The sequence below is a fragment of the Balaenoptera borealis genome, assembly GCF_965194805.1.
Source record: "Balaenoptera borealis genome assembly, chromosome: 11".
Lineage (NCBI taxonomy): Eukaryota > Metazoa > Chordata > Mammalia > Artiodactyla > Balaenopteridae > Balaenoptera > Balaenoptera borealis.
This window is the reverse complement of record NC_138868.1, coordinates 51,052,546-51,074,723: the sequence shown is the minus strand read 5'-3', so window position 1 is coordinate 51,074,723 and position 22,178 is coordinate 51,052,546. Positions and strand designations below refer to the sequence as shown.

The 22,178-nt window shown below is 54.6% G+C and overlaps 1 protein-coding gene across 6 annotated transcripts in view; it reads left to right on the top strand.

The window, feature by feature from the left end:
* Positions 1–22,178, top strand: part of NUMA1 (nuclear mitotic apparatus protein 1) — a 74,542-nt gene that overhangs the window by 50,330 nt on the left and 2,034 nt on the right. For 5 of the 6 annotated variants that reach the window (XM_082340286.1, XM_082340283.1, XM_082340285.1 and 2 more), the window contains 19 exons: positions 3,103–3,182; positions 4,485–4,567; positions 5,156–5,236; positions 6,557–6,644; positions 7,910–8,030; positions 8,573–8,730; positions 9,021–9,138; positions 9,218–9,335; positions 9,638–9,778; positions 10,721–10,843; positions 10,997–14,395; positions 14,867–14,908; positions 16,395–16,463; positions 17,826–17,936; positions 18,013–18,231; positions 18,350–18,507; positions 19,792–20,038; positions 20,941–21,169; positions 21,844–21,980. In XM_082340286.1, coding sequence (XP_082196412.1) covers positions 3,103–3,182; positions 4,485–4,567; positions 5,156–5,236; positions 6,557–6,644; positions 7,910–8,030; positions 8,573–8,730; positions 9,021–9,138; positions 9,218–9,335; positions 9,638–9,778; positions 10,721–10,843; positions 10,997–14,395; positions 14,867–14,908; positions 16,395–16,463; positions 17,826–17,936; positions 18,013–18,231; positions 18,350–18,507; positions 19,792–20,038; positions 20,941–21,169; positions 21,844–21,980 — 5,722 coding nt within the window. The remainder of the gene's footprint in view (positions 1–3,102; positions 3,183–4,484; positions 4,568–5,155; positions 5,237–6,556; positions 6,645–7,909; positions 8,031–8,572; positions 8,731–9,020; positions 9,139–9,217; positions 9,336–9,637; positions 9,779–10,720; positions 10,844–10,996; positions 14,396–14,866; positions 14,909–16,394; positions 16,464–17,825; positions 17,937–18,012; positions 18,232–18,349; positions 18,508–19,791; positions 20,039–20,940; positions 21,170–21,843; positions 21,981–22,178) is intronic. The other variant, XM_082340287.1, reaches the window with a different exon arrangement.

The following is a 22,178-nucleotide window of genomic DNA, read 5'->3' as shown; positions in this document are numbered from 1 at the left end:
TAGAATCCGGGCCCTGGCAGTGAAAGTGCCGAGTCCTAACCACTGGACCGCCAGGGAATTCCTGGACATTCCCATTTTCTTTCCCGGTTGCCCAGACAGGCCATTTCAACATCATCTGGAATTCCTCCTTCACCTGGGCTCTGATTTCTAATCAGTCACCATCCTCTCAGTGTGTCCTTTAGAAGATTTCTCACATCCCTTTCTCTGCCTCATTCTCGATACCAGGGCCTCGAGACTTCGGTCTCTAAACTGTCCTTATTCCAGGGTATTCCTGTGCATGTGATCTCAGGGCTTTCATTGTGATGCTCCACAGCTGATGGGCCTCAGCGACTCTTCCTTGCCAGGAGGTTGAAATCTAAAATCTGCAGCTTGGTATTCAGAGCTTTCATCAGGGGCCCTCCCAATCTTGTTTCCTACCTATTTCTACCTCCATACCCCACTCCTTTTTTTTTTTTTGATCCTGTAGAATTTCCTAAATTCTGACTTTTGTTAATTGCGTCTTTATGGTACTACTTAACTTGTTCTTCCCCTTGTTGCCTATAAACTGGTAATTAGATCTAAACTTAATTAGCATAAGATTTTTTTTCAAGGATACTTCATAGATGGAGTTGTGCACTACCTATAAATCATCATTTTGCCACTCCTAATGAAAATCATCATTTTGCAAACCCTAATGAAAGTAGTAGATCTAGGCAACTAACATCAGTGGCCAGTAAAACTGTTAAGCTGGCAATACCTAACCTACAATTTAACATCACTAAAGGAGAGGCAGCCAGGTATGATATGCCTCGTTGTAACACACAGTAGGGTGCAGCATGCTTTTTTTGGACTTAAGAATGGATCAAGGAGCTTTTGCTTTTGAGGAGATAAATTTCCTTGGCCTGATGACAAGAGCAGTAGATGTGTCCAGGGGTGAGGATGTATGTCCTTGGTTTAGCCATTGTAGGTTTGTGACCCTGTGGGAAATTTTCATAAGGAGGGTCAAAAATTCAAGATGCCCATTTTCCAAGTTGTTTTCTAAGGTGCTGCCTGAGCTTTAGACTAGAAGAGACGTGTTGGGGGAGGGGTGCGGGGGGGAGAGAGAGAGAGAGAATGTGTGTGTGTGTTGGATGGAGGGGCTGTTGAAATGCCAGGTTAACCCTGATTTCCATCTCAAATCCAGGACGATTCAGACCAACTTCCTTTGGGAAAACAGACATTCTTGGTGAACGTGTTCTGGCTGATTCATTTGTGATGCTCCTACTGTTGCTGACTGAAACCAGACACCTAGTTCTGATGTCAGGGGAAGGCAGTGGAGGATGGCAGGGTTGGTGGCAGATAGAAGCTGTGGGAATCGAACAAAAGTTTGTTCCTTGGCCACTTGGCCTTCTCTCTGGGAGAATTCTTTGGGCTCCACCCCTCTGATAAGTTTCCCTTTCTGTTTTCCTGTGCGTGAATAGCCTGAAGCAAAAAGGCTGTCCCATCTCTTTGATATCTATGAGGCTTGCATAGCAAAGTTTAGTGGAGGCATTTTTCCAGAAAACTTAAAGCCCTGACATTTGTCTTACTGACGTTGACCTCTGCTCTTCCCAGTAAAAAGCATTCCTCATCTGTCAGTCAGCCCATATGTACTCAGCACCTGCTATATTCCTAGCTTTCAGCTCACACAGAGCGGTCAGTTATAAATGATGCACCTGTATCCGTGAGTACTGTAGGAATTCCTGAGAAGGAGAGGGGAAACGTGACTAGCAGCGGTTCTGCTTGGCTGCCTGCCAGAGATGAGACTTGAAGGTCTTAAAGGATGAGCTGGATTTCCCCAGGACTAGTGTTTTCCAAAGCATGTTCCATGCACCTGTACTTATCCCAGGGGCTCAGTGGGGAGAAGAAGAGGTTTGTGGTCAGATAGGTTTAGGAAATAATGAGTGTTATACCTTCTTTAGAAAATGTTCAGTTTGGTTTAACCCAGTATTTCGCAAACATTTAGCCCAAGAACCCTGTTTATTTTTATCCAATGGAATACACTTAGGTAAATTACTACTCTGTGCTGAGAGCAAAGAGAGTCACAACAGTCCAGACTGTGGGTGGGTAGGGAAGATGGCTCTTTCAGGAGTCTGTGAGGAGATTAGCATCTCTAAAAGACTTTGTAGGTGTCCCTAATCACAGACCAGCTACCCAAAGTGCTTCCTGTGGGGGGTTCACTTGGAAGAAACCTTTGTAATCCCGTGGGAGCTGGAGGGAGCTACTCTCATGGTCTTGCCTAGGATGCTTCTTGTGCTTTGCAGGATGTCAGGATGTCTGGCACTGGAGGATTCTAGAGTCTGCCCTGCCCTCCAGAAAGTTGATTGAAACTTCGGGTTCTGAAGAACAGGAGGCTTTTCAGTCAGTATCTTCAGCCGTAGCCTAGATAGAAAAGTCAGCTTTCTAACTTGAAGTAAGGGTAGTCCCTTCCGAAAATGAAACTTCACTTAGCCTGAGGGGCCGGGGCAAGGGGCCAGGGCAGTGTGAGAGCTCCCCCTGCTGCCTCCCTGCCCTCATTGCTCTCCACACTTTGCTTGCCTTTCCACTTAAACAAACACAAGCATCGCAAAGGCCACAGATCGAGAGTGATTGTCCCTTGGCCTGGCCTCTTGGAGGCCACCTCAGCCTTCAGCGTGTGTTGAACTTTGCCCTGTCACTTCAGAGCCTTGTTCCCTCCTGTTCTTTCAGTTTTTAGATCTGTTTTTCCCTTTCCATAGTCCTCTCTGACTCGTACTCTAGCCACATTCGCAGGCATCCTGACGTTTTACACTTGAGCCGTTGCAGGCTATCAGTCCTAGCTTGCCAGTCATCTGTGCTGCCTCTATTGCCTCTCGACCCCCTTCCCACAGAGCTTTTTGATATTCACAAATGCCGTCTTTTCCAGGAGGACCTCATGCCTCAAGTCCCCACTTCTCACCCACGACACAGTTCCTTCTGGCTAAATGGTGTCTCGGTATCTTCTCCCCTGCCTCCAGCGTCTGGTCTGGTTCTCCCCCAGATCCAGCACAGATCCAACCTGAAGGGATGGGAAGGTGGTATGTAATGCAGTAGCAAGGAGGGAAGGATTGCTAAGTACTCTGGTTCTAATACTTGCTCTTTTTCTAGCCATGGCACTGACGAAGGGCAGCAAATCCTGCAGCAGCCGGTGCCAGAGAGACTGGAATTTGTGTGCAGTTTTCTGCAGAGTAAGCACCTTTCTTACCTAGCTGGGAAGGAGCTGCTTCCTCAGCTCCTGGGACTTGGGTATCTGGACCTGGAAGAACCAGGTCCCAGGTATCTGGGGGAGCAAAGGCTCGAGGCTGCCCACTCTGTACCACCAAGATGAGTACAACTGGGGCGGCTTCCCTGGGCCTGGTGATGCCTGCACCAGTGGGGGAAGAGTGTCCCTGCAGTCCTAGAGCCCATTTCGGGATCCAGGTAGAGCCAGAGGGTCGGTTTTGGGGACTCATCACCTTGGGCTCCCATTCCTCCCACTGCAAGGAGACAGAAGGATCCATGTTACCCTCTTCCCCTTGCAAGAAAAACATTTTCCCCTGATAACATTGAATTAATTGCTTAGGTGATAGGTATAGGGGCACAGGCAGGTTAAGGTTGAAATGTTGGCCCTTCTTCTCTACTGCTTGTGTGACCTTTCTGGACATGGGTTCCCTGTCTTTAAAATGAAGATCATAGTAATTGCTCTTAAGGTTGATGGATAGAGTAAATAAGAACACATGTGGGACTTCCCTGGTGGTCCGGTGGTTAGGACTGCGCGCTCCCAATGCAGGGGGCCTGGGTTCGATCCCTGGTCAGGGAACTAGATCCTGCATGCCGCAACGAAGATCCCGCATGCCGCAACTAAGACCCAGTGCAGCCAAATAAATAAATGAATGTGTGAATGAATATTAAAAAAAATAACACATGCAAAGCTTCTAGCACAGCACTTGTCAATTCCCCTCCCTCATATAGCTGCGGACAGAGTCCTCATCTTTGACACGGGAGCTATCTACCATCCCGACCTCAAGAGAATTATAAGAAAGGTGATAATGGATTTAGGTAAAGCAGGGTGTTAGTAATTGAGCCCTGCCCCTCTGGCAGGATAAGAACCAGGTGTCCCAGCCCTGGTCTGACTCAGCTGCAGGCAGGCTTCCTCTGCACCTGCAGTTGGAATGAGACTCTTGAGTGACCTGGAATCTCTGGGCTCCTCCTCTGTGCTGCTGAGTGGGAGTTGGTGCGTGGGTAGGTGAGTGCAGTGTCAGGCCCCAGAACTGCTGTGAATTCCCGCCTGCTTTTTTCTTGAACTATCCCTGTAGTCCTTGGACCAATCCAGGATAGAACTAACGTCAGGTGGAAACGTGTATATTGGGCGAGAGGGGACCTAGGAATAAGGAGCCCTGCGTCTCCTGGCCCCACCAGCCATTCTGCTCCTCTGACTGTGAGGTGTTCTCATGATCTCAGGGATGGTCCCCAGGAAATTCACCTGGTTTTCTACATTGTTGTCATTACAGAAAACCGAAAACATCCCTCTTCTCCAGAATGCCTGATGTCAGTGCAGAAGGTGATGGAGGGATCAGAGCTGGAACTTGCCAAGGTACCCGCGGAATACCAGACTGCTGTGGGGGAGGGTGGCACCAGAGGGGCCTGCAGAGGGGCCTTCTCTTAACCCAGAAGTGGTGGGGCTTTATTTCTGGGCCTTGTGGAGGTTGGTAGTAGGTCCAGGCAGCTACCTAGCGAGGTAGAGGCTGATTCAGCCAAGGATTTTAGGAGCCCACCTTTATGACAGAGAGGTTGACTAGATCATTACTGTGGCCTCAATGGACACCTGGCGGGAATCCGGCCTCACCCAGCTGTCGTCACACTTTTCTTTTTAGCTCAGTCCACTTCATTCCCTCTTCTGTTTCTGGGTGCTGGCCTATAGAGGATGCCTTAAGCTTCATACCCAGGGTTCCATGAGTCCAGGAATTTAGTTATGCAGGAATTCTGGCACGTGGCTTTTTGCACAGTGAGCACTGAGTCCTCAAATCAAGTGATTCCTGATGCAGTTAAGGGCAGCGGCCTGGGGCTGCTGAATTCTAGGTGCTTTGGAAGGGTCTCAATAGCTCAGAGTCCCCAGAGTGGGGCAGGGGTTGGGACCGAGAAGAGAGCCCTGCTCAGTGATTGCTTCCTGTTTGGCTTCTAGATGACCATGCTGCTCTTATACCACTCCTCCATGAGCTCCAAAAGTCCCAGGGACTGGGAACAATTTGAATACAAGATTCAGGTAAGCCCTTGTGCCTCCACCCCACCCAGCAGGTCTTGCCTGTGTTTCACCTCATTCCAGTTGTTTTTCTTTAAACAACATATGTTGTTCTTTTTAAAAATTATGTTATAGTAGTTATAGCCATTCATTGTAGAAAGTCTGGAAGATATTGAAAAGCACAAAGAAGGAAATAACAGTTGCCAGTAATCTCATTGTCAGCAGTAACTGCTAACTTCTAAAGGATATACTTCCAAGTCCTTTTCATGTACATAAATTTAACTGTACCCATACCTGAACTGTTTGGATAATACATAGAAATTATTCTTTCTTCATATATGTGTTCCCGTATGTATGTGTGTGTGTTTTACACAAACTGTCACTCCATTTCTTCCTCCTTTCCTCTAGTAGGAAGGATTAGTGAGACTGTCTTTGTCCGCCATGACAGTCTAGCTCAGAGCGGTTACGTCCTCGCCCCTCCTCTGCATGGTCCCTAAGTGAAGAGGAGTTGGTGCGTCTGCTTCATTAGAGAGGGAATTGACCTGGTTTCCAGGAACTACCTGCCATATGGGTCCTGATGTTGTCCTTGCTTCCTGTATGAGCAGCTGTCCTTTATTTTCCAGAGCAGAAGCAGCTGGGATGCCACAGTGGGTAATGTAGGTGACTGGTGGGGCAGTGTCCAGAGAGCTGTGGCCTTTCATGTGGTGGTAGAAATGTTGAGTCATCCCATTTCGTACTCACTTAGCTCATGGCTCGTCTCTGGGGTTGGGGGTTGTAGTGGTGTGGGAGGCATGGGTGGCTCCTTCCTTTCTTTAACCTTTTCTCTGCTCCAAGCTGATCATAGACCTGGTAGAAACAAATTCTAAAGGAATAAAGAACTACAGAGATGGCCAGGAAAATCAGATCAACTCTGTAGCTTTGGAATTCAGACAGAAAAGGCAAGATTTTACCTGCTGGTGGCTAAGCTTTGGATGAGCCCTGGAGGTGTTCTCACTCAGACAAAGAACAACAGTGAGGTCACCTGGAAGAGGCCAGCAGGGTTATGTATAAAAGCTTTCTGACTGCATTACTTTGCTTGCCCATTCTCATCTCATGGTCAGGAACGAAGTCAGTTTGGACCTCTGTCTCACCCTGGGTGCATCTTTAGGGGAGAAGAGGGGCTGGGGACAAGTAGGGTGAACATGTCTCTGTTGGAGTGTTCTTGGCTGGACCATGGGGCTTCAGGTCTGAGAGGAAGAATGGGCTCCAGCAGGCTTCTAGGGCTGGCATGGCCAGGATGGTGCCCTCCATCCCTTTGGGCCTCCCAAACACCTAAGTGATGCTCTTTCTCTGTCTGTGGTCCAGGCTGAGTTAGCTGTCATTCTCAAATTTGTGCTGGACCATGAGGATGGGCTGAACCTGAATGAGGACTTAGAGAACTTCTTACAGAAAGGTAAGTTGGGATCACTCCCAAGGATCCTCTCTTTTCTGAGCTGGGGACTGCTAGGATCCCGAGTTGTCAGGAAGTGCAGTGGGGATTTGCCCCAACACAAACGTGTGTAAGGGGGTAAGTTGATTTCTGGGCCATGTTGCCATCATCCCAGTTCCCACAGAGCTCCTTCTTGCGCCTGGCAGCAGCTAAGCAGAACATTTATAAGTGATCATGTCTGCTGTGGGTTCTCATTGATTACCCGCCCCCCCGCCACACTTCTTTTTTTTGTTTTTTTATAGTTTAAACAGTCATTACTCTAGGCTTATAAGCAGGGAGTACGCAGTCTTAGAAAATTGTTTTTCCTACATAATGCCCGTGTTCTAGGTGGGAAGGCAGATACGTAAACCAGAATGTATGATAAGGAATAAGTGCTAGAACAGGGAGGTATCGAATCTCCCAAGTGTCTTGCTGGAAGTACATCAGAAAGAGTGAGAGTGCTGCCTGTTTGGAAGAGCCATCTAACGACAACAGGGTGTAAGGTGTGGGTCTAGGCACGTTCATCCAGCCACTGAATTTGATGTTCCTTGTGTTCAGGTTCCTCGTGAGCCCTTCAGGTGGAGATGTTGCAGATGTGAGTCTAGAATGCAGGAGAGGGCTCCGGGCCAGGCTGTGGGCTTGCAAGTCTGTGTATGGATGGCCATTGAAGCCTTGGGCACCGTGGGCAGAGCACACGGGCCCCATCAGAGCTCTGGGGCTTGGAGGGCAGGTGGGAGAGGGAGGAGCAGGTGAGGGAGACAGAGACCCAGTGTTAGAAGTAGGAGGGCCATGCGAAGGTCACCATGGGAACCAAGGGAAGAGGAGATTTTGAGAAAGAAGTCATGCTGGCAGTGCACGATTTCAGAATGGAGGGCTTTAGCAAGCAGGCTGGGGGCTCTGACTCGAGAGGTTATTGGGCTGAGAGGAGATCTGCTCAGGGTTGGCTTGAGGGAAAAGCGTGAGCACTTGGTCCAGTCTCTGAGCACGGGGGACACAATCACTCCACTGCGCTCTTTGAGTGCTGGTGATCTGTGGAAACGGAAGCCCCTTGCTTGATTTGGCTTAGGGCACTGACCTCTGGATAACCCAGACACCAGGCTTCAAGTTCTGCCCAAGCGCCTCCCTCTGCAGCTTACCTATAAGTGTCTGGATTCACTCCCACTAAGGCAAGTTCTCAAATTGCATAAAGATGCAAATCTGTCCACCCTCTTACTAACCTCTCTGTGGCTTGTTTGCTCCTTCTCCTCTAGCTCCTGTCCCTTCCCCCTGTTCCAGCACCATCTCTGAAGAGCTCTCCCCACCCAGCCACCAGGCCAAGAGGGAGGTTCGCTTCCTAGAGCTACAGAAAGTCGCCTCTTCCAGTGGGAACAAGTATGTGCTGGGCCTCTTCTCCCGGGATGGGGCCTCAACATCCAGTCCTCAGATCCCTGCATCCTAGAGGCTAAGCTGTTGACCAGCCCCTTACGTCATCAAGAGTGCTTGGAGTATCTTGTAGATCTGGGATGCCCTCCCCTGCCCCAGTACTAATGGGGGAATTGGTTGGGATCTGTCCTTGGCAGAAGGCCTCTCAAAGGCTGTTCTCTGTTTATGGAATTTCTTGCTTCCCTGGAGACTGCTAAAGTCCGTTCTCCTAGTGCAGCTCTGTAGAGGCAAAGGGAATGCACTCCCCTTTTGCAGCGGTGGAGGTGGGGGAGGGCATAGAGAAATTAAGGCTTGGAGGAAGGAGAAGAAAAGCTTTCTCAGGGTCATGTCATAAGGCACGAGGTAGCACTGCAGACGGAACCCAGGTGTTTGGGCCCCGCAGCCGGTGCTCACAACCATAGGGCCCGGCTCTCCCAGCCCTGCCTGTGGTCGGTAGCTTTAGCCCTCACGTTGGTTTCTGACCATGGCATCTGGACCATCTCCTTCCTCAGCTTCCTCTCAGGTTCTCCAGCCTCCCCCATGGGTGACATTCTGCAGACCCCACAATTCCAGATGAGGCGGCTGAAGAAGCAGCTTGCAGATGAGAGAAATAATCGAGACGAGCTGGAGCTGGAGTTGGCTGAGAACCGCAAGCTCCTCACAGAGAAGGGTAGGTGGCTGGCCGCTGGCAGATGTGTGTTAACGGGCAGCATTTGGGATTATCATCCAGGGAAGTGCTGGGCTTGTCTGAGGCGTGGCCCCTCTGTCTTCCATGTTGTCCCCTCTGCTGGCCCGGGAGCTTAGAGCTCAGCCCTGGGCCTGTCAGGCTGACCTCCTGGAAGCTGGTTCTGTCCTTGCCACCCTCCTTCCTTTCCCTGGGATTGGACGCCGCCTCCTTCCTCCCCCTCCTGCCCTTAGTCCTGTGCTAACTCTCCTCTTTTCTCCCCTCCTCTGGGGCAGATGCGCAGATAGCCATGATGCAGCAGCGCATCGACCGCCTGGCTCTGCTGAACGAGAAGCAGGCGGCCAGTCCACTGGAGCCCAGGGAGCTTGAGGAGCTCCGTGGCAAGAATGAGAGGTACAGTGCTCCCTACCGTCCTTCCCACACCCGGGGCAGGGGAGATATGCTCTTTCCTCACTGCTCCCCTCCCTTGCAGCCTCACCATACGGCTCCACGAAACTCTGAGGCAGTGCCAGGACCTGAAGACAGAGAAGAGCCAGATGGATCGCAAAATTAACCAGCTTTCTGAAGAGAATGGGGACCTTTCCTTTAAGGTGAGTGTTGAGGTTTCTGGCCCCCACCTGGAAGCCCCTTGGCTTGAATTGGTCTGGAAAATTCCCCCAAAGAGGGTTGAGGAGAATGTCCTCATTCTTGTAATTGGCTGCTGCCAGGGACCGGCTGGTGGCCCTAAGTTTTGATTTGTAGTCCTGAGTCAGAGACGTGAATAGTTGCGATTGGTTTGAGGAAGGTTGGAAGGATAATGGGAGCCGTCCAGGGCCTGGGCTCAGGGGACAGATAGCAGTGGTGGTGGCAGTTTTGACCCTGGGTGATGGGCGTTCCCTCTTGTCTGTCTCAGCTGCGGGAGTTTGCCAGTCACCTGCAGCAACTACAGGGGGCCCTCAATGAACTGACAGAAGAGCACAGCCAGGCCACTCGGGAGTGGGTGGAGAAGCAGACCCATCTGGAGAAGGAGCTCGGCACAGCCCTGCAGGACAAGGTAACCCTCTGCTTCGGGAAGTCAGGGCCACAGTCTTGACCACACACTCAAAGCTGAATTCTGTTTACCGCTCTATTCTTTGGGGCCTTTGGGAATTATGCTGACTACTTTTCAAGGCTTAATTGTGTGCTGTAATGGGCTTCAGGCCAGTACACCTATGAATCCTGTCTCTGCTGTTTACAAGGTGTGGCTCTTGGACAAGTTACTTGACTTCTTTCTAGGCATCCTTTTCCTAAAATGGGAAAAAGAATGGGTAGCTGCCTCATCATCCGTTGTAAGATAATGCATATAGAGCACTGAACGCACATTGTCTGGTGCTAAGTGAGCTCTCAGTGAATTAGTTGCTGTTACTTTTATTGCTACTAAGAATCCAGCTCTGCCACTTATTAATAACCATGTAGCCCGGGGGCAAGGCACTTAACTTCTGAGCTTCAGAAAAAAAAAAAAGGGATGGTAGTAGCTACCTCCCAGATCTGTTGGGTAGGTTAGAAATTCAGAGAGGTACCCAGCACAGTGCCTGGCCCATTGTAGGTACTTAGTGAACAGCGGCGTAAAGTGGGGCAGGGGACCAGGGGATGCTGCTGCTGTTGATGCTAAGACTGTTGGGATATTTTTAAGCTGGTGGGTTTTTGGATTATCTGAGAGCCAAGACATGACTGAGGAAGGGCATACAGTGAGGAAATCTGGAGTAAACTCAGCAGCCTTGGAGAAGAAATGAGCAGGTCACTTGACTTAACTGAGCCCTGGTACTAGGGCTAGAAAGTCAGGTCTCTCATGGTCCCAGGTCCTTGGTTTCTGCAAGTTTTCCCCTAGGTCAGGGCAAAAGGAGATGTTGGTAATAAGGTAATAAGGTCTTATGTTTTGTTGATGTTCAAAAGGGTTTGTGTGGTAATCCGGTGCCTGTTCCACTTCTGTAAACATGGGGCTCTTGTTTACTCTCAGAAATGCCTTGAAGAGAAGAATGAAATCCTTCAGGGAAAACTTTCACAGCTGGAAGAACATTTGGCCCAGCTGCGGGAGAACCCACCCCGGGAGAAGGGCGAGGTGCTGGGTGACGTCTTGCAGGTAGGATCTCAGGGGCAGGGGTGAGACCTGTGTGCTGGGATTGCTGCAGACCCATGTTCGCCATGTTCAGGTTCCTGGCGGTCCTCAGTCCCCAGAGGGGCCAGGGGGACCGAGGAGTCGTGCTGAGCCCCGTTTGTCTCTTTATCTCACCAGCTGGAAACTCTCAAGCAAGAGGCAGCCACTCTCGGTGCAGACAACACCCAGCTCCAAGCCAGAGTGGAGGTGCTGGAGACTGAGCTTGGCCAGCGGGAAGCCAAGCTGCTTGCCGAGCGGAGCCACTTTGAAGAAGAAAAGCAGCAGTTGGCCAGCCTGATTGCCGAGCTGCAGGGCTCCCTGTCCCACCTTGGCCAGGCCAAGGAAGAGCTGGAGCAGGCCTCTCAGGCTCAGGGGGCCCGGCTGTCTGCCCAGGTGGCCACGATGACCTCCGAGCTCGCCACCCTCAATGCCACCGTCCAGCAGCGGGATCAAGAACTGGCTGGCCTAAAGCAGCAGGCCCAAACAGAGCAGGCGCAGCTCGCGCAGACCCTCCAGCAGCAAGAACAGGCCTCCCAGAGCCTCCGCCAGCAGGTGGAGCAGCTGAGCAGCAGCCTGAAGCAGAAGGAACAGCAGTTGGAAGAGGCCGCCAAGGAGCAGAAGGCCACCCGGCGAGACTACACCCAGCAACTGGCCACTGCGGCTGAGGAGCGGGAGGCCTCTTTACGGGAGAGGGATGTAGCCCTCCAGCAGCTGGAGGTGTTGGAGAAGGAGAAGGCCGCCAAGCTGGAGGTCCTGCAACAGCAGCTTCAGGCTGCTAGTGAAGCCCGGGACAGTGCCCAGACCTCGGTGACACAGGCCCGGCGGGAGAAGGCAGAGCTGAGCCAGAAGGTGGAGGAACTCCATGCCCATGTTGAGGCAGCTCACCAGGAGCGGTGTGAGGTGCAGGCCCAGGTGGCAGAGCTGAAGGCCCAGCTGAGGTCTGAGCAGCAAAAAGCAACCGAGAGAGAAACAGTGGCCCAGGAGAAGGCCCAGCTCCAGGAGCAGGTCCGGGCCCTTGAGGAGTCCTTGAAGGTCACCAAGGGCAGCCTGGAAGAGGAGAAGCGCAGGGCTGCAGACATCCTGGCAGAGCAGCAGCGATGCATCTCCAGGCTGGAGGCAGAGACCCGGAGCCTGGTGGAGCAGCACAGGCAGGAACAGAAGGAGCTGGAAGAAGAGAAGGCTGGGCGCAGGGGGCTGGAGGCCCGATTACAGCAGCTCGGGGAGGCCCATCAGGCCAAGACAGAAGCCCTGCGGCAGGAGCTGGCCGAGGCCATAGCCTCCCAGCGCGAGGCCGAGAGTGAGTGTGAGCAGCTTGCCAAGGAGGTGGCCACCTGGCGTGAGCGGTACGAGGACAGCCAGCAAGAGGAGGCGCAGTATGGCGCCATATTCCAGGAACAGCTGATGACCCTGAAGGAGGAATGCGAGAAGGCCCGCCAGGAGCTGCAGGAGGCAAAGGAGAAGGTGGCAGGGATAGAGGCCCACAGTGAGCTCCAGATCGGCCGGCAGCAGAGTGAGCTTGCTCAGCTTCACGCCAGCCTGGCCAGGGCCCTGCAGCAGGTCCAGGAGAAGGAGGTCAGGGCCCAGAAGCTCGCAGACGACCTATCTGCTCTGCAGGAGAAGATGGCTGCTACCAGCAAGGAGGTGGCCCGCCTGGAGGCCTTGGTGCGCAAGGCGGGTGAGCAGCAGGAGACGGCCTCCCAGGAGCTACTCAAGGAGCCGCCCAGGGCAGGAGACAGAGAGTCGGAGTGGCTGAAAGAGCATCAGGGACGCCCGTTCTGCAGCACGCAGGCTGCACTGCAGGCCATGGAGCGTGAGGCAGAGCAAATGGGCAGTGAGCTGGAGAGGCTGCGGGCCGCGCTGATGGAGAGCCAGGGGCAGCAGCAGGAGGAGCGTGGGCAGCAGGAGAGGGAGGTGGCACGGCTGACCCAGGAGCGGGGCCGGGCCCAAGCCGACCTTGCCCTGGAGAAGGCCGCCAAGGCAGAGCTTGAGATGCGGCTGCAGAATGCCCTCAATGAGCAGCGTGTGGAGTTTGCCGCCTTGCAGGAGGCACTGGCCCACGCCCTGATGGAAAAGGAGGGGAAGGATCAGGAGCTGGCCAAGCTTCGTGGGCAGGAGGCAGCCCAGGGGGCAGAGCTGAAGGAGCTTCAGCAAACCATGGAGCGACTGAAGGAACAGCTGGCCAAGAAAGAGGAGGAGTGCCCACAGTCTCTAGGGATGGCCAGCCGAGAAGACGCTTCCGGGTCGGGAGCCCAGTCTGAGGCTACTGGAAAGACAGAGCAAAAAGGCCCGGAGCTGGAGGCTCTGCGGGCAGAGGTGAGCAGGCTGGAGCAGCAGGTCCGCGAGTACCAGGAGAAGGCCTCCAGCCTGGAGCGCAGCCTCGAGGCTGAGCGCGCCTCCCACGCGGAGCGGGCCGGTGCTCTGGAGACTTTGCGGGGCCAGTTAGAGCAGAAGGCCCAGGAGCTGGGGAGCGGTCAGGACACCTTAGCCTCAGCCCAGAGGGAGCTGGCCACCCTCCGCACCAAGGTCCAAGAGCACAGCAAGGCTGAGGATGGGTGGAAGGCACAGGTGGCCCGGAGTCAGCAGGAGGCTGAGAGGAAAAACAGCCTCATCAGCAGCTTGGAGGAGGAGGTGTCCATCCTGAACCGCCAGGTGCTGGAGAAGGAAGGCGAGAGCAAGGAGTTGAAGCGGCTGGTTATTGCCGAGTCAGAGAAGAGCCAGAAGGTGGAAGAGAGGCTGCGTCTGCTCCAGGCAGAGACGGCCAGCAGCAGCGCCAGGGCTGCAGAACGCAGTTCTGCTCTGCGGGAGGAGGTCCAGACCCTCCGGGAGGAGGCGGAGAAACAGCGGGTGGCTTCCGAGAGCCTGAGGCAGGAGCTGGCCTCGCAGGCAGAGCGAGCAGAAGAGCTGGGCCAAGAGTTGAAGGCCTGGCAGGAGAAGTTCTTCCAGAAGGAGCAGGCCCTCTCTTCCCTGCAGCTTGAGCACACTAGCACGCAGGCCCTGGTGAGCGAGCTGCTGCCCGCTAAGCACCTGTGCCAGCAGCTGCAGGCTGAGCAGGCAGCCACTGAGAAACGCCATCGAGAGGAGCTGGAGCAGAGCAAGCAGGCAGCTGGTGGGCTGCGGGCGGAGCTGCTGCGGGCCCAGCGCGAGCTCGGGGAGCTGGTGCCCCTGCGGCAGAAGGTGGCGGAGCAGGAGCGAGCAGCCCAGCAGCTGCGGGCAGAGAAGGCCAGCTACGCAGAGCAGCTGAGCATGCTGAAGAAGGCTCATGGCCTGCTGGCGGAGGAGAACCGGGGGCTGGGCGAGCGGGCCAACCTCGGCCGGCAGTTTCTGGAAGTGGAGCTGGACCAGGCCCGGGAGAAGTACGGCCAAGAGCTGGCAGCTGTGCGTGCTGAGGCTGAGACCCGTCTGGCCGAGATGCAGCGGGAAGCACAGAGTACTGCCCGGGAGCTGGAGGTGATGACTGCCAAGTACGAGGGTGCCAAGGTCAAGGTCCTGGAGGAGAGGCAGCGTTTCCAGGAGGAGAGGCAGAAACTCACTGCCCAGGTGAGGCACCCAGCTCAAGCACGCCCCCAGAGAGCAGACTTGCGAGAGGGGGACATTGTCCCTCTGCACTCCTGGGCCTCCGGCTCCCACTGATTAGAGTGTCTTGTCTCCCAACACTCACTGGGTGGCAGAGGAAGAGAGGTGGCTGGTAGAGTACAAGTCTGTTGCCCCCCGTTGGTCTACAGAAAATACCAATAGCCTCTTCTTCTCTGAAGCCTCTGTCCCTGGAGAGTCAGGCTGCAAAGGCCATCAGCCCATTGAGGCACACAGTCGTGAGGAGGCGCACTTGGCAGTGGAGGCCCCGAGAACCACCGGCAACTAGAATGAGCCAAGCTAGCATTTACAAAAATTTTTAGACGTCTAGTTCCATGGGAGGAAGATTCGAGCCTCGGTGAGGTCAGCCTGGCACCAGGGCCGGTGCCTCTTTGGCCCCTATCTCACGCTGTCTCCATTGCTCCTTCCCATGCACAGGTGGAGCAGCTAGAGTTATTTCAGAGAGAGCAAACTAAGCAGGTAATGCCTGAGGTCCTCGCTAAATGCTGGCTCCTTAAGCGGTGACTGGTCTCGGTGCATGACCCCGGCTGCAGCTTGCCTCCGCTGGCTCCTGTTGTGAACTGTTTGTGAAGGGGGCAGGGTCAAGCCGTGGAACCCAGGCCCAGGCCGCCCCAGAGTGCGGTGTGCTAGGGTCTCTCTCAGGCCTCATCCACATGCATCCCAGGTCGGCCTCTCCACTTTTCTGTGCTTTCATCGCTTGTCAGGGATGAGGGGTAGGGTGGGCTTCATCTTTCCCATACCAGATCCAGTGACAGACTGCTCTTGGGATTCCCAAACCTCCAAGTCCTGCTCCGAGTTTGGGTGCTCAACTGTGGGGACTCGCAGGATGCCCACAGGCCTTGTTTAACACAGGCCTCTTCTTTCCCACAGAAACCAGAAAGATGATGTGCAGGAGATCCCCACAGATTAGGGGGGTTGTGAGCTCAGGACGCCTGCCCATCACCTTCTGGGGTTTTAACCCCGAGCATGAAATAGAGATGTCTGGGAGCAGGAAGGCCAAGATTGAGAGGAGCAGGAGGGGCTTCCACAAGACAGAGGAGGTGAGGTCTGGCTGCCTCGCCCTCACAAGGATCTCTGTGCTGCCCTAGACGTCAAAGCTATCGAACTGGTATTTAGTGGGAGCACCCTTTCCACCACTCCTCCTACCCTGTCGCCTCAGGCCTGCTGAGTTGGCCCTTCTCTCCTCCCGTCACCTCCTCCGAGGAGCCTGAGATGATGGGGAAGGTCAAACCGAATAGCAAACAGTTAGCAATGGAGCCCTTGCCTCTCGCCTTTGCTGATCACGCTGGAGCTCCTGGAATGCCTGGGAGAGCCAGGAGTGTTTGTAGCTGTTATGCTCCCTCTCGTCCCCTCCCTCCCTTCGCTCTTCCTCTCTGTGGGAGTGGGGTGGGCTTGGAGTACGTGTGCCGCCCCTGCTCTCCTATTCCAGCAGCCTGACCCCCAGTGCTAATCACAGCAGCCACACCGCTAGCGCCAACCCTAACGGCTTGTGGATATTGGGAAGAGGTCTGAGCATCTGGATTTTGCTCTGGCCGTTTCTGGGAGGAGCGGGGATGGGTTTTCATTGAGTACGTCTGCTGGAGTGGTAGACTGGGTCCCCTGGTCCTGTCCCGCCCGAGAAGGTTGGGCCTGGGAACGGCAGCGGCAGTAGGGCATGGTGAGGTGTCAGCTCCTCAATCGGCTCTGCTGTCTCTGTCTCTGCAGGCAGAGGTTGGAGGCGAGCACAGGCAGGTGGCTCTGGCAGCACTTGAGTTGGGTCACATCACTCACGTCCTGCTGACCAGCCTGGGCAGCAGGCCGTTCCCTAATTAGAGGCCAGAGAAAGGACCTGAGTTTCTTCTTCCAGGAACACTGGGGACTGGTGTGGGGAGAACCCCGTAATTTGTCTGGACATTAGGGGAAGGCCTCCTGAGTCTTGTCTTCTGCTTTTCCCTCCCTGCCCCAGGTGGAAGAACTGAGTAAGAAGCTAGCTGACCATGACCAAGCCAGCAAGGTGCAGCAGCAGAAGCTGAAGGTGGGACAGCTTGGGGATGGGCCTGCCCTCTGCTGGCCTCAGGTCGAGCGGGGAGGCAAGGTGCTAAGCCCCTGGGTTGGGGCACCCTGGAGCCTGGCAGCCTCAGGAGCCCTGCCTGTGCCTCTGGGAGCTCTCGAGGGAGGACCAGAGTGGCTCCCAACCCGAAGACCTTCACTGTCTGCTACAGTAGCCACTAGCCATGTGTGGTTATTTAAATTGAAATTAAATTTAAAATTCAGTTTCTCAGTTGCACTAGCCACAATTCCGCTGCTCAGTAGCTGTGTGTGGCTAGTGGCTGCCATACTGGACAGGGCAAATCAGAACATTTCCATCATTGCAGAAAGTTCAGTTGGGTTGCACTGCTAAATCTCAGGGAGGAGCGTCAGTAACGTTTAATATTACAATGCAATTTAATATTCTTAATGCTTTCAGCGATGTCACCTTCTTTGGTTTAATATTTGCTTTTTTGCAGCTCTAGGCTTCACAGCTTTTAGTTAGGGGCAAAGGAGTTTGGCACCAGTGGCCCTGGGAGGGTCACAGGAGTTGGTGGGAGGTCAGAGCTTTGTTTCCCCAGCTCACTGCCATGTACTCCACACCATGTCACAATTACGTGATAAACAGATGCTTATTACACTCTTCTTAGGGGCCTTCCTGGTGCTGGGAGATGTGGAGAGGTAAGGCTGGATGGCCCTGTCCAGTGCCTGCTACAGACGTAGTATTTGCTGGTGTTGTAGGTGGACAGAGAATCTGCCACAGGCCCTGCTCCCAAGGAGTCTATGGTCTGGATAGGAGGCAGTGCCGGCATCATAAATGAACCCACACAGGCTTTGGAGTCAGGTGGACCAAGGTTCAAGTCTTAACTCTGCTGTTTAGTTACTGTGATCCTGGTCAATTTGCTTTCAAGCTCTGAGCTCAGTTTCTTCATCTCTGAAGTGGAGATAGTTAGTTCCCAGAGTGGTTTTGAGGAGAAATGAATTCATGTGTCCTCAGCACACATGCTGTGTGCCCAGCTCCATGCTCTGCACCCTGGTGTTCCCTGGGGATCCGTGCCCTTCCTCCTCGGGGAGACTGTACTCATGGAGAGAGAGTGAGATGGTTTGTGCCTGGTCTCAGAAGGCAAACGCAGGCTGCCAGAACTCTTCCAGAAATGGCATTAGCTGGATAGGAAAAGCTCCTAGAGAAGGTGCACTTCGAGGGGTGTGTGGTTTTGGTAGGCTGGAGTTGGGAGGGGGTAAAAGGTCTTTTTGTGTGTCCTGAGAGGATAGGCAGGAGTCTGAAAACATCCATGGAGCCCAGGAGGCTATGGATTCGGGTGGAGCAAACAGACCAGCAGCCCTGATCAGCCTTTCTCGTGCTTTCCAGGCCCAGGGAGGTGAGAGCCAGCAAGAGGCCCAGCGCCTCCAGGCCCAGCTGAACGAGCTGCAGGCCCAGCTGAGCCAGAAGGAGCAGGCGGCTGAGCACTACAAGCTGCAGGTGAGGAGCCTGGTCCTGCCCACCTGGCCCACCCCACTCCAGCCCCACTCACCCACCTGCCCTTCTGCCCACCCAGATGGAGAAGGCCAAGACTCATTATGATGCCAAGAAGCAGCAGAACCAAGAGCTGCAGGAGCAGCTGCGGGGCCTGGAGCAGCTGCAGACAGAGAACAAGGAGCTGCGGGCTGAAGCGGATCGGCTGGGCCGGGAGCTGCAGCAGGCTGGGCTGAAGACCAGGGAGGCCGAGCAGACCTGCCGTCACCTCACCGCCCAGGTGTGCAGCCTGGAGGCACAGGTAGGGCTCTGGCTGCACTGACGCCCTCACCTCTGTCATGCTGGGCCCCGTGCTCTCCTCTCCTCAGCCACCCCTGCTTAAGCCTCCCTTCACTCTCCCTCGGCCCTCTCCTTCCCAGGTTGCCCATGCTGACCAGCAGCTTCGGGACCTGGGCAAGTTCCAGGTGGCGACTGACGCCTTAAAGAGCCGGGAGCCCCAGGCTAAGCCTCAGCTGGACTTGAGCATTGACAGCCTGGATCTGAGCTGTGAGGAGGGGACCCCACTCACTATCACCAGGTCAGGAGGCACCCTTCCTCCGTCTGTCTGTTGTCCATTGAGCGCCCACTGTTCTGTCAGGCTGTATCCTGGGCACTGGGGCTGTGAGATAAATAAGACGTGAACCCTTTGCCCTCTGGAAGCTTATTCTTAGAGAAGAATAAAGAAAGTATTAGAGGTATTAGGCCAGATGTTTGTATATAGCACAGTGGGAGTAAATAAAAATGAGTGGTCAGAAAAGGCTTCATGGAGGCTGTCACTCCTGCTCTGAGTCTTGAAAGAAGCCGTAGGGGTGTGTCTGATGGACGGAGGAGAGTGGTGAGAGCAGAGGCCGAGAAAGAGCCTGGATGGGCTGGAACATGAAGTTGGAAGGGCTCGGGCCCAAGTCCCCGAGGACCAGCTGGACTCCCCACTGAGTGGGGAGTGAGCACGTGTGTTGAGGAGCACATGGTCAGGTTTGCATCTTAGAAAGCCTATCCTGATAGGGCAAAACTGAGACTTTAATAAAAACAATAAATGTGTTTTTATAAATGTTAAACACTTAGGTGTGTCAGACACTGTTATAAACACCTGAAAAATATTAATTCATTTATCCCTTAACAACTCTGAGGAAGAGTCTATGATTATCTCCTTTCACAGATGAAACTGGGGCAGAGGGGCGGTCACTTGCCCAAGGTGCCACAATGGCATGGCTAGGCTTGAACCTGGGCAGCCTGGCTCGAGTCCTTGCTTGTCCCCACTCTGTGTCTCTCAGAGGCTGTTGTAAGTGTAGGTGAGAGGGGACGAGGCAGGCAGGGAGGGGCGTGAGAGTGGAGTATGGTGTGGTTAGGAGAGCTATCAGGAGACTCGAGGATTGGGTTTGGCAGGAGAGGGAAGAGGTAGGATTGTGCCTGTGTTCGTGGCTGGGGGCTTGGGTGGAGGCTGCCCCTCCCAGCTCCTATTTGCTGAAATAGGAGATACAGGAGGAGGAACGGACAATGGACTTGGTTTGGGACACGTTCGTTGTGGAATCCACGGGGGAGGTCTGGGGCTGTGGATATTATGGGTCTGGGGAGCAGGGTTTGGGAATTGCCAGTATTGAGTTCAGAGAGCCATGGAGTGGATAGGCTCACCAGGGATGGAGAATGGATGGAAGGCCAAGGTCAAGGACTCTCCTTGATACCTCTGAGAAATCAGAGAGGGTGGGGTGCTTGACCTGGTCTTCTTGTAATAACAAATGTAGGACCTGGTTGCTTTGGAGCAAAGGGATGGACAAAATGCCTTGTAGCCCCAGGAATGGCACCTCAGCAGATGTTTTCTCCACAGCAAGTTGCCTCGTACCCAGCCAGATGGCACCAGCATCCCTGGAGAGCCAGCCTCGCCCATCTCCCAGCGTCTGCCCCCCAAGGTAGAATCCCTGGAGAGTCTCTACTTCACCCCCATCCCCGCTCGGGGTCAGCCCCCCCTGGAGAGCAGCCTGGACTCCTTGGGGGATGTCTTCCTGGACTCAGGCCGGAAGACCCGCTCCTCTCGTCGGCGCACCACGCAAATCATCAACATCACCATGACCAAGGTCAGGCTGCTGCGAGTGGGGCTGCAGGGTAGCAATGCTTGCTTCCTCTCAAGGGCATCTTTCCGTCGGGTCCTCAGAACAGCCTCAAGAAGCAGGCAGGGCTGACCAGTCCATACCCACAGATGGGAAAGCTTAAGGGCGGTGACTTGCTTAGGCCTCTTGTAGAAAGGGGCAGGGCTGGACTCGGCTGCCTGTCCACTGACTCTAAGGCTGCCGTCCTCTCCGTGTACAGTAGTGACCCCGTGTAGGCTCAAGGGAGACAACGTGGAGAAGTTGCAGTCCAGCCCGTGCCTCCCCGCACACCCCTGGGTACACCCTTGGGTAGCCGAGATGCGTTGTGGTTGCCCAGTGGGCTGCCTGCCTGGCTGGGGGCTCTGGTCCTTGTTTCCATAGCACTAGGAGGTTGGGGAGGAGAGGAGGGGGGGCACTTCTGCTGGGGAGAAGCTGGAGAAGTTCTAAAAGATGGTCAGGGCCCTGGCACGCTTGGGCAGAAGGACACTGTGGGATGAGCCCGACAAGCTCAGGAGACGTGGGTTCCAGCCCCAGCTCTGCTGCTTCCTTGCTTTGTGCCCTTTGGGTCAGTCACTTCATTCCTTTGCACCTCACTTCTGCACCTCACTTCTAAAATGGTCTGGTGCATTCTGCCTTCCCTCCCTCAAAGCACTGTTAATAGACTCAATGGAAAAATGGACAGAAAAGAGTCTTGACAGCCTCAGCACCTTGTGTGGGATTCTGGCCACAAGGCCCATTTCTTGCAGAAGTGCAGCTAAGGACCCTATGCAAAGCAGCGTGGACACGTGCAGCCGTGGGGTCTGAGGCGCTTTGGGAAGGGGAATGGGAGGCTTCTTGATGGGGTGTCAGGGCCCCCATCCCTACTACAACAGGTGCATCCTCTCTTCCAGAAGCTAGATGTGGAGGAGCCAGACAGCGCCAACTCCTCCTTCTATAGCACACAGTCTGCCCCTGCTTCCCAGGCCGGCCCGAGAGCTGCCTCCTCCACCCAGTCTCTAGCTCGCCTGGGCTCTCCCGATGACGGCAACTCAGCTCTGCTAAGCCTGCCTGGCTACCGGCCCACCACTCGCAGCTCTGCTCGCCGCTCCCAGGCTGGGGTGTCCAGTGGGGCCCCTCCAGGTGAGGGGACTGTGGGGACTCAACACACCCAAAGATTAGACTGGAAGCAGATCCTGGCACAGGGAAGGGACAAGCTTTTAAAAACCCAAGGCTGGCTTCCTGGCCGCCGCCCAGCACCTCACCTGCCTCTGCTCCCTGCAGTCTGAGGGCCTTGCCTGTTGTTCATCAAGGGGCTGTGCTGGGCAATAACACTGATGTCATTCTCAGCCAGGCTGTAAACCAGAAACACACACACGACGGGCCTGGGATTCCCAGCACACGAGTGCTGCCCAGCTGCTGTCAGGAGTCCTCCAGGCCCCTTCTCAGGTGGGAAGGGGCTGCCAGAGAGGCCAGACTGGCCTCGGAGCTACCCTCAGATTCTTTTCGGAGGCTCTTGCCTTCAGGGACCATGCTGGGTGTTGATTCCTGGCCCTCCATTAGTTTCTCTTGGTGTCACAGCCTCTGCATATGACCCCAGGGAGGAAGCAGTGAGCCAGTCCCCAGGGTAGAGATGGTCTGTGAGCCCCGAGCCTGTATCTGCAGCACAGAGCAGAGCAGGACTCTGGGGTGCTAGGCTTGAAGTCCAAGGGCTAGGTGGACGGGAGTGGTGGCAGCAAAGGCTGGTGGGATGCTACCTCCACTCTCTCCTCCTGGCCTTCCAGCCCCACTTGCTCCAATTTCCTCGCCCTCCACAGGCAGGAACAGCTTCTACATGGGCACTTGCCAGGATGAGCCTGAGCAGCTGGATGACTGGAACCGCATTGCAGAGTTGCAGCAGCGCAATCGAGTGTGCCCCCCGCACTTAAAGACCTGCTACCCCCTGGAGTCCAGGGTGAGCTTTGGGGTCCCCTGCCATGGACCTGCCTGTGCCGGCTCACCTCTTCCTCCCTTGTCATCCCACCCCAGTGCCCTGGCCTGCCGAGGAGGGTGACCTGCTTCCAGTCAAATAGTTGGCAGGGAGGGAGCTCAGGGGTGAAGGTCCTGTGGGTGGGCAGGAGCTTGGAGAGATCTCTTGGGACTGCTCTTTGCG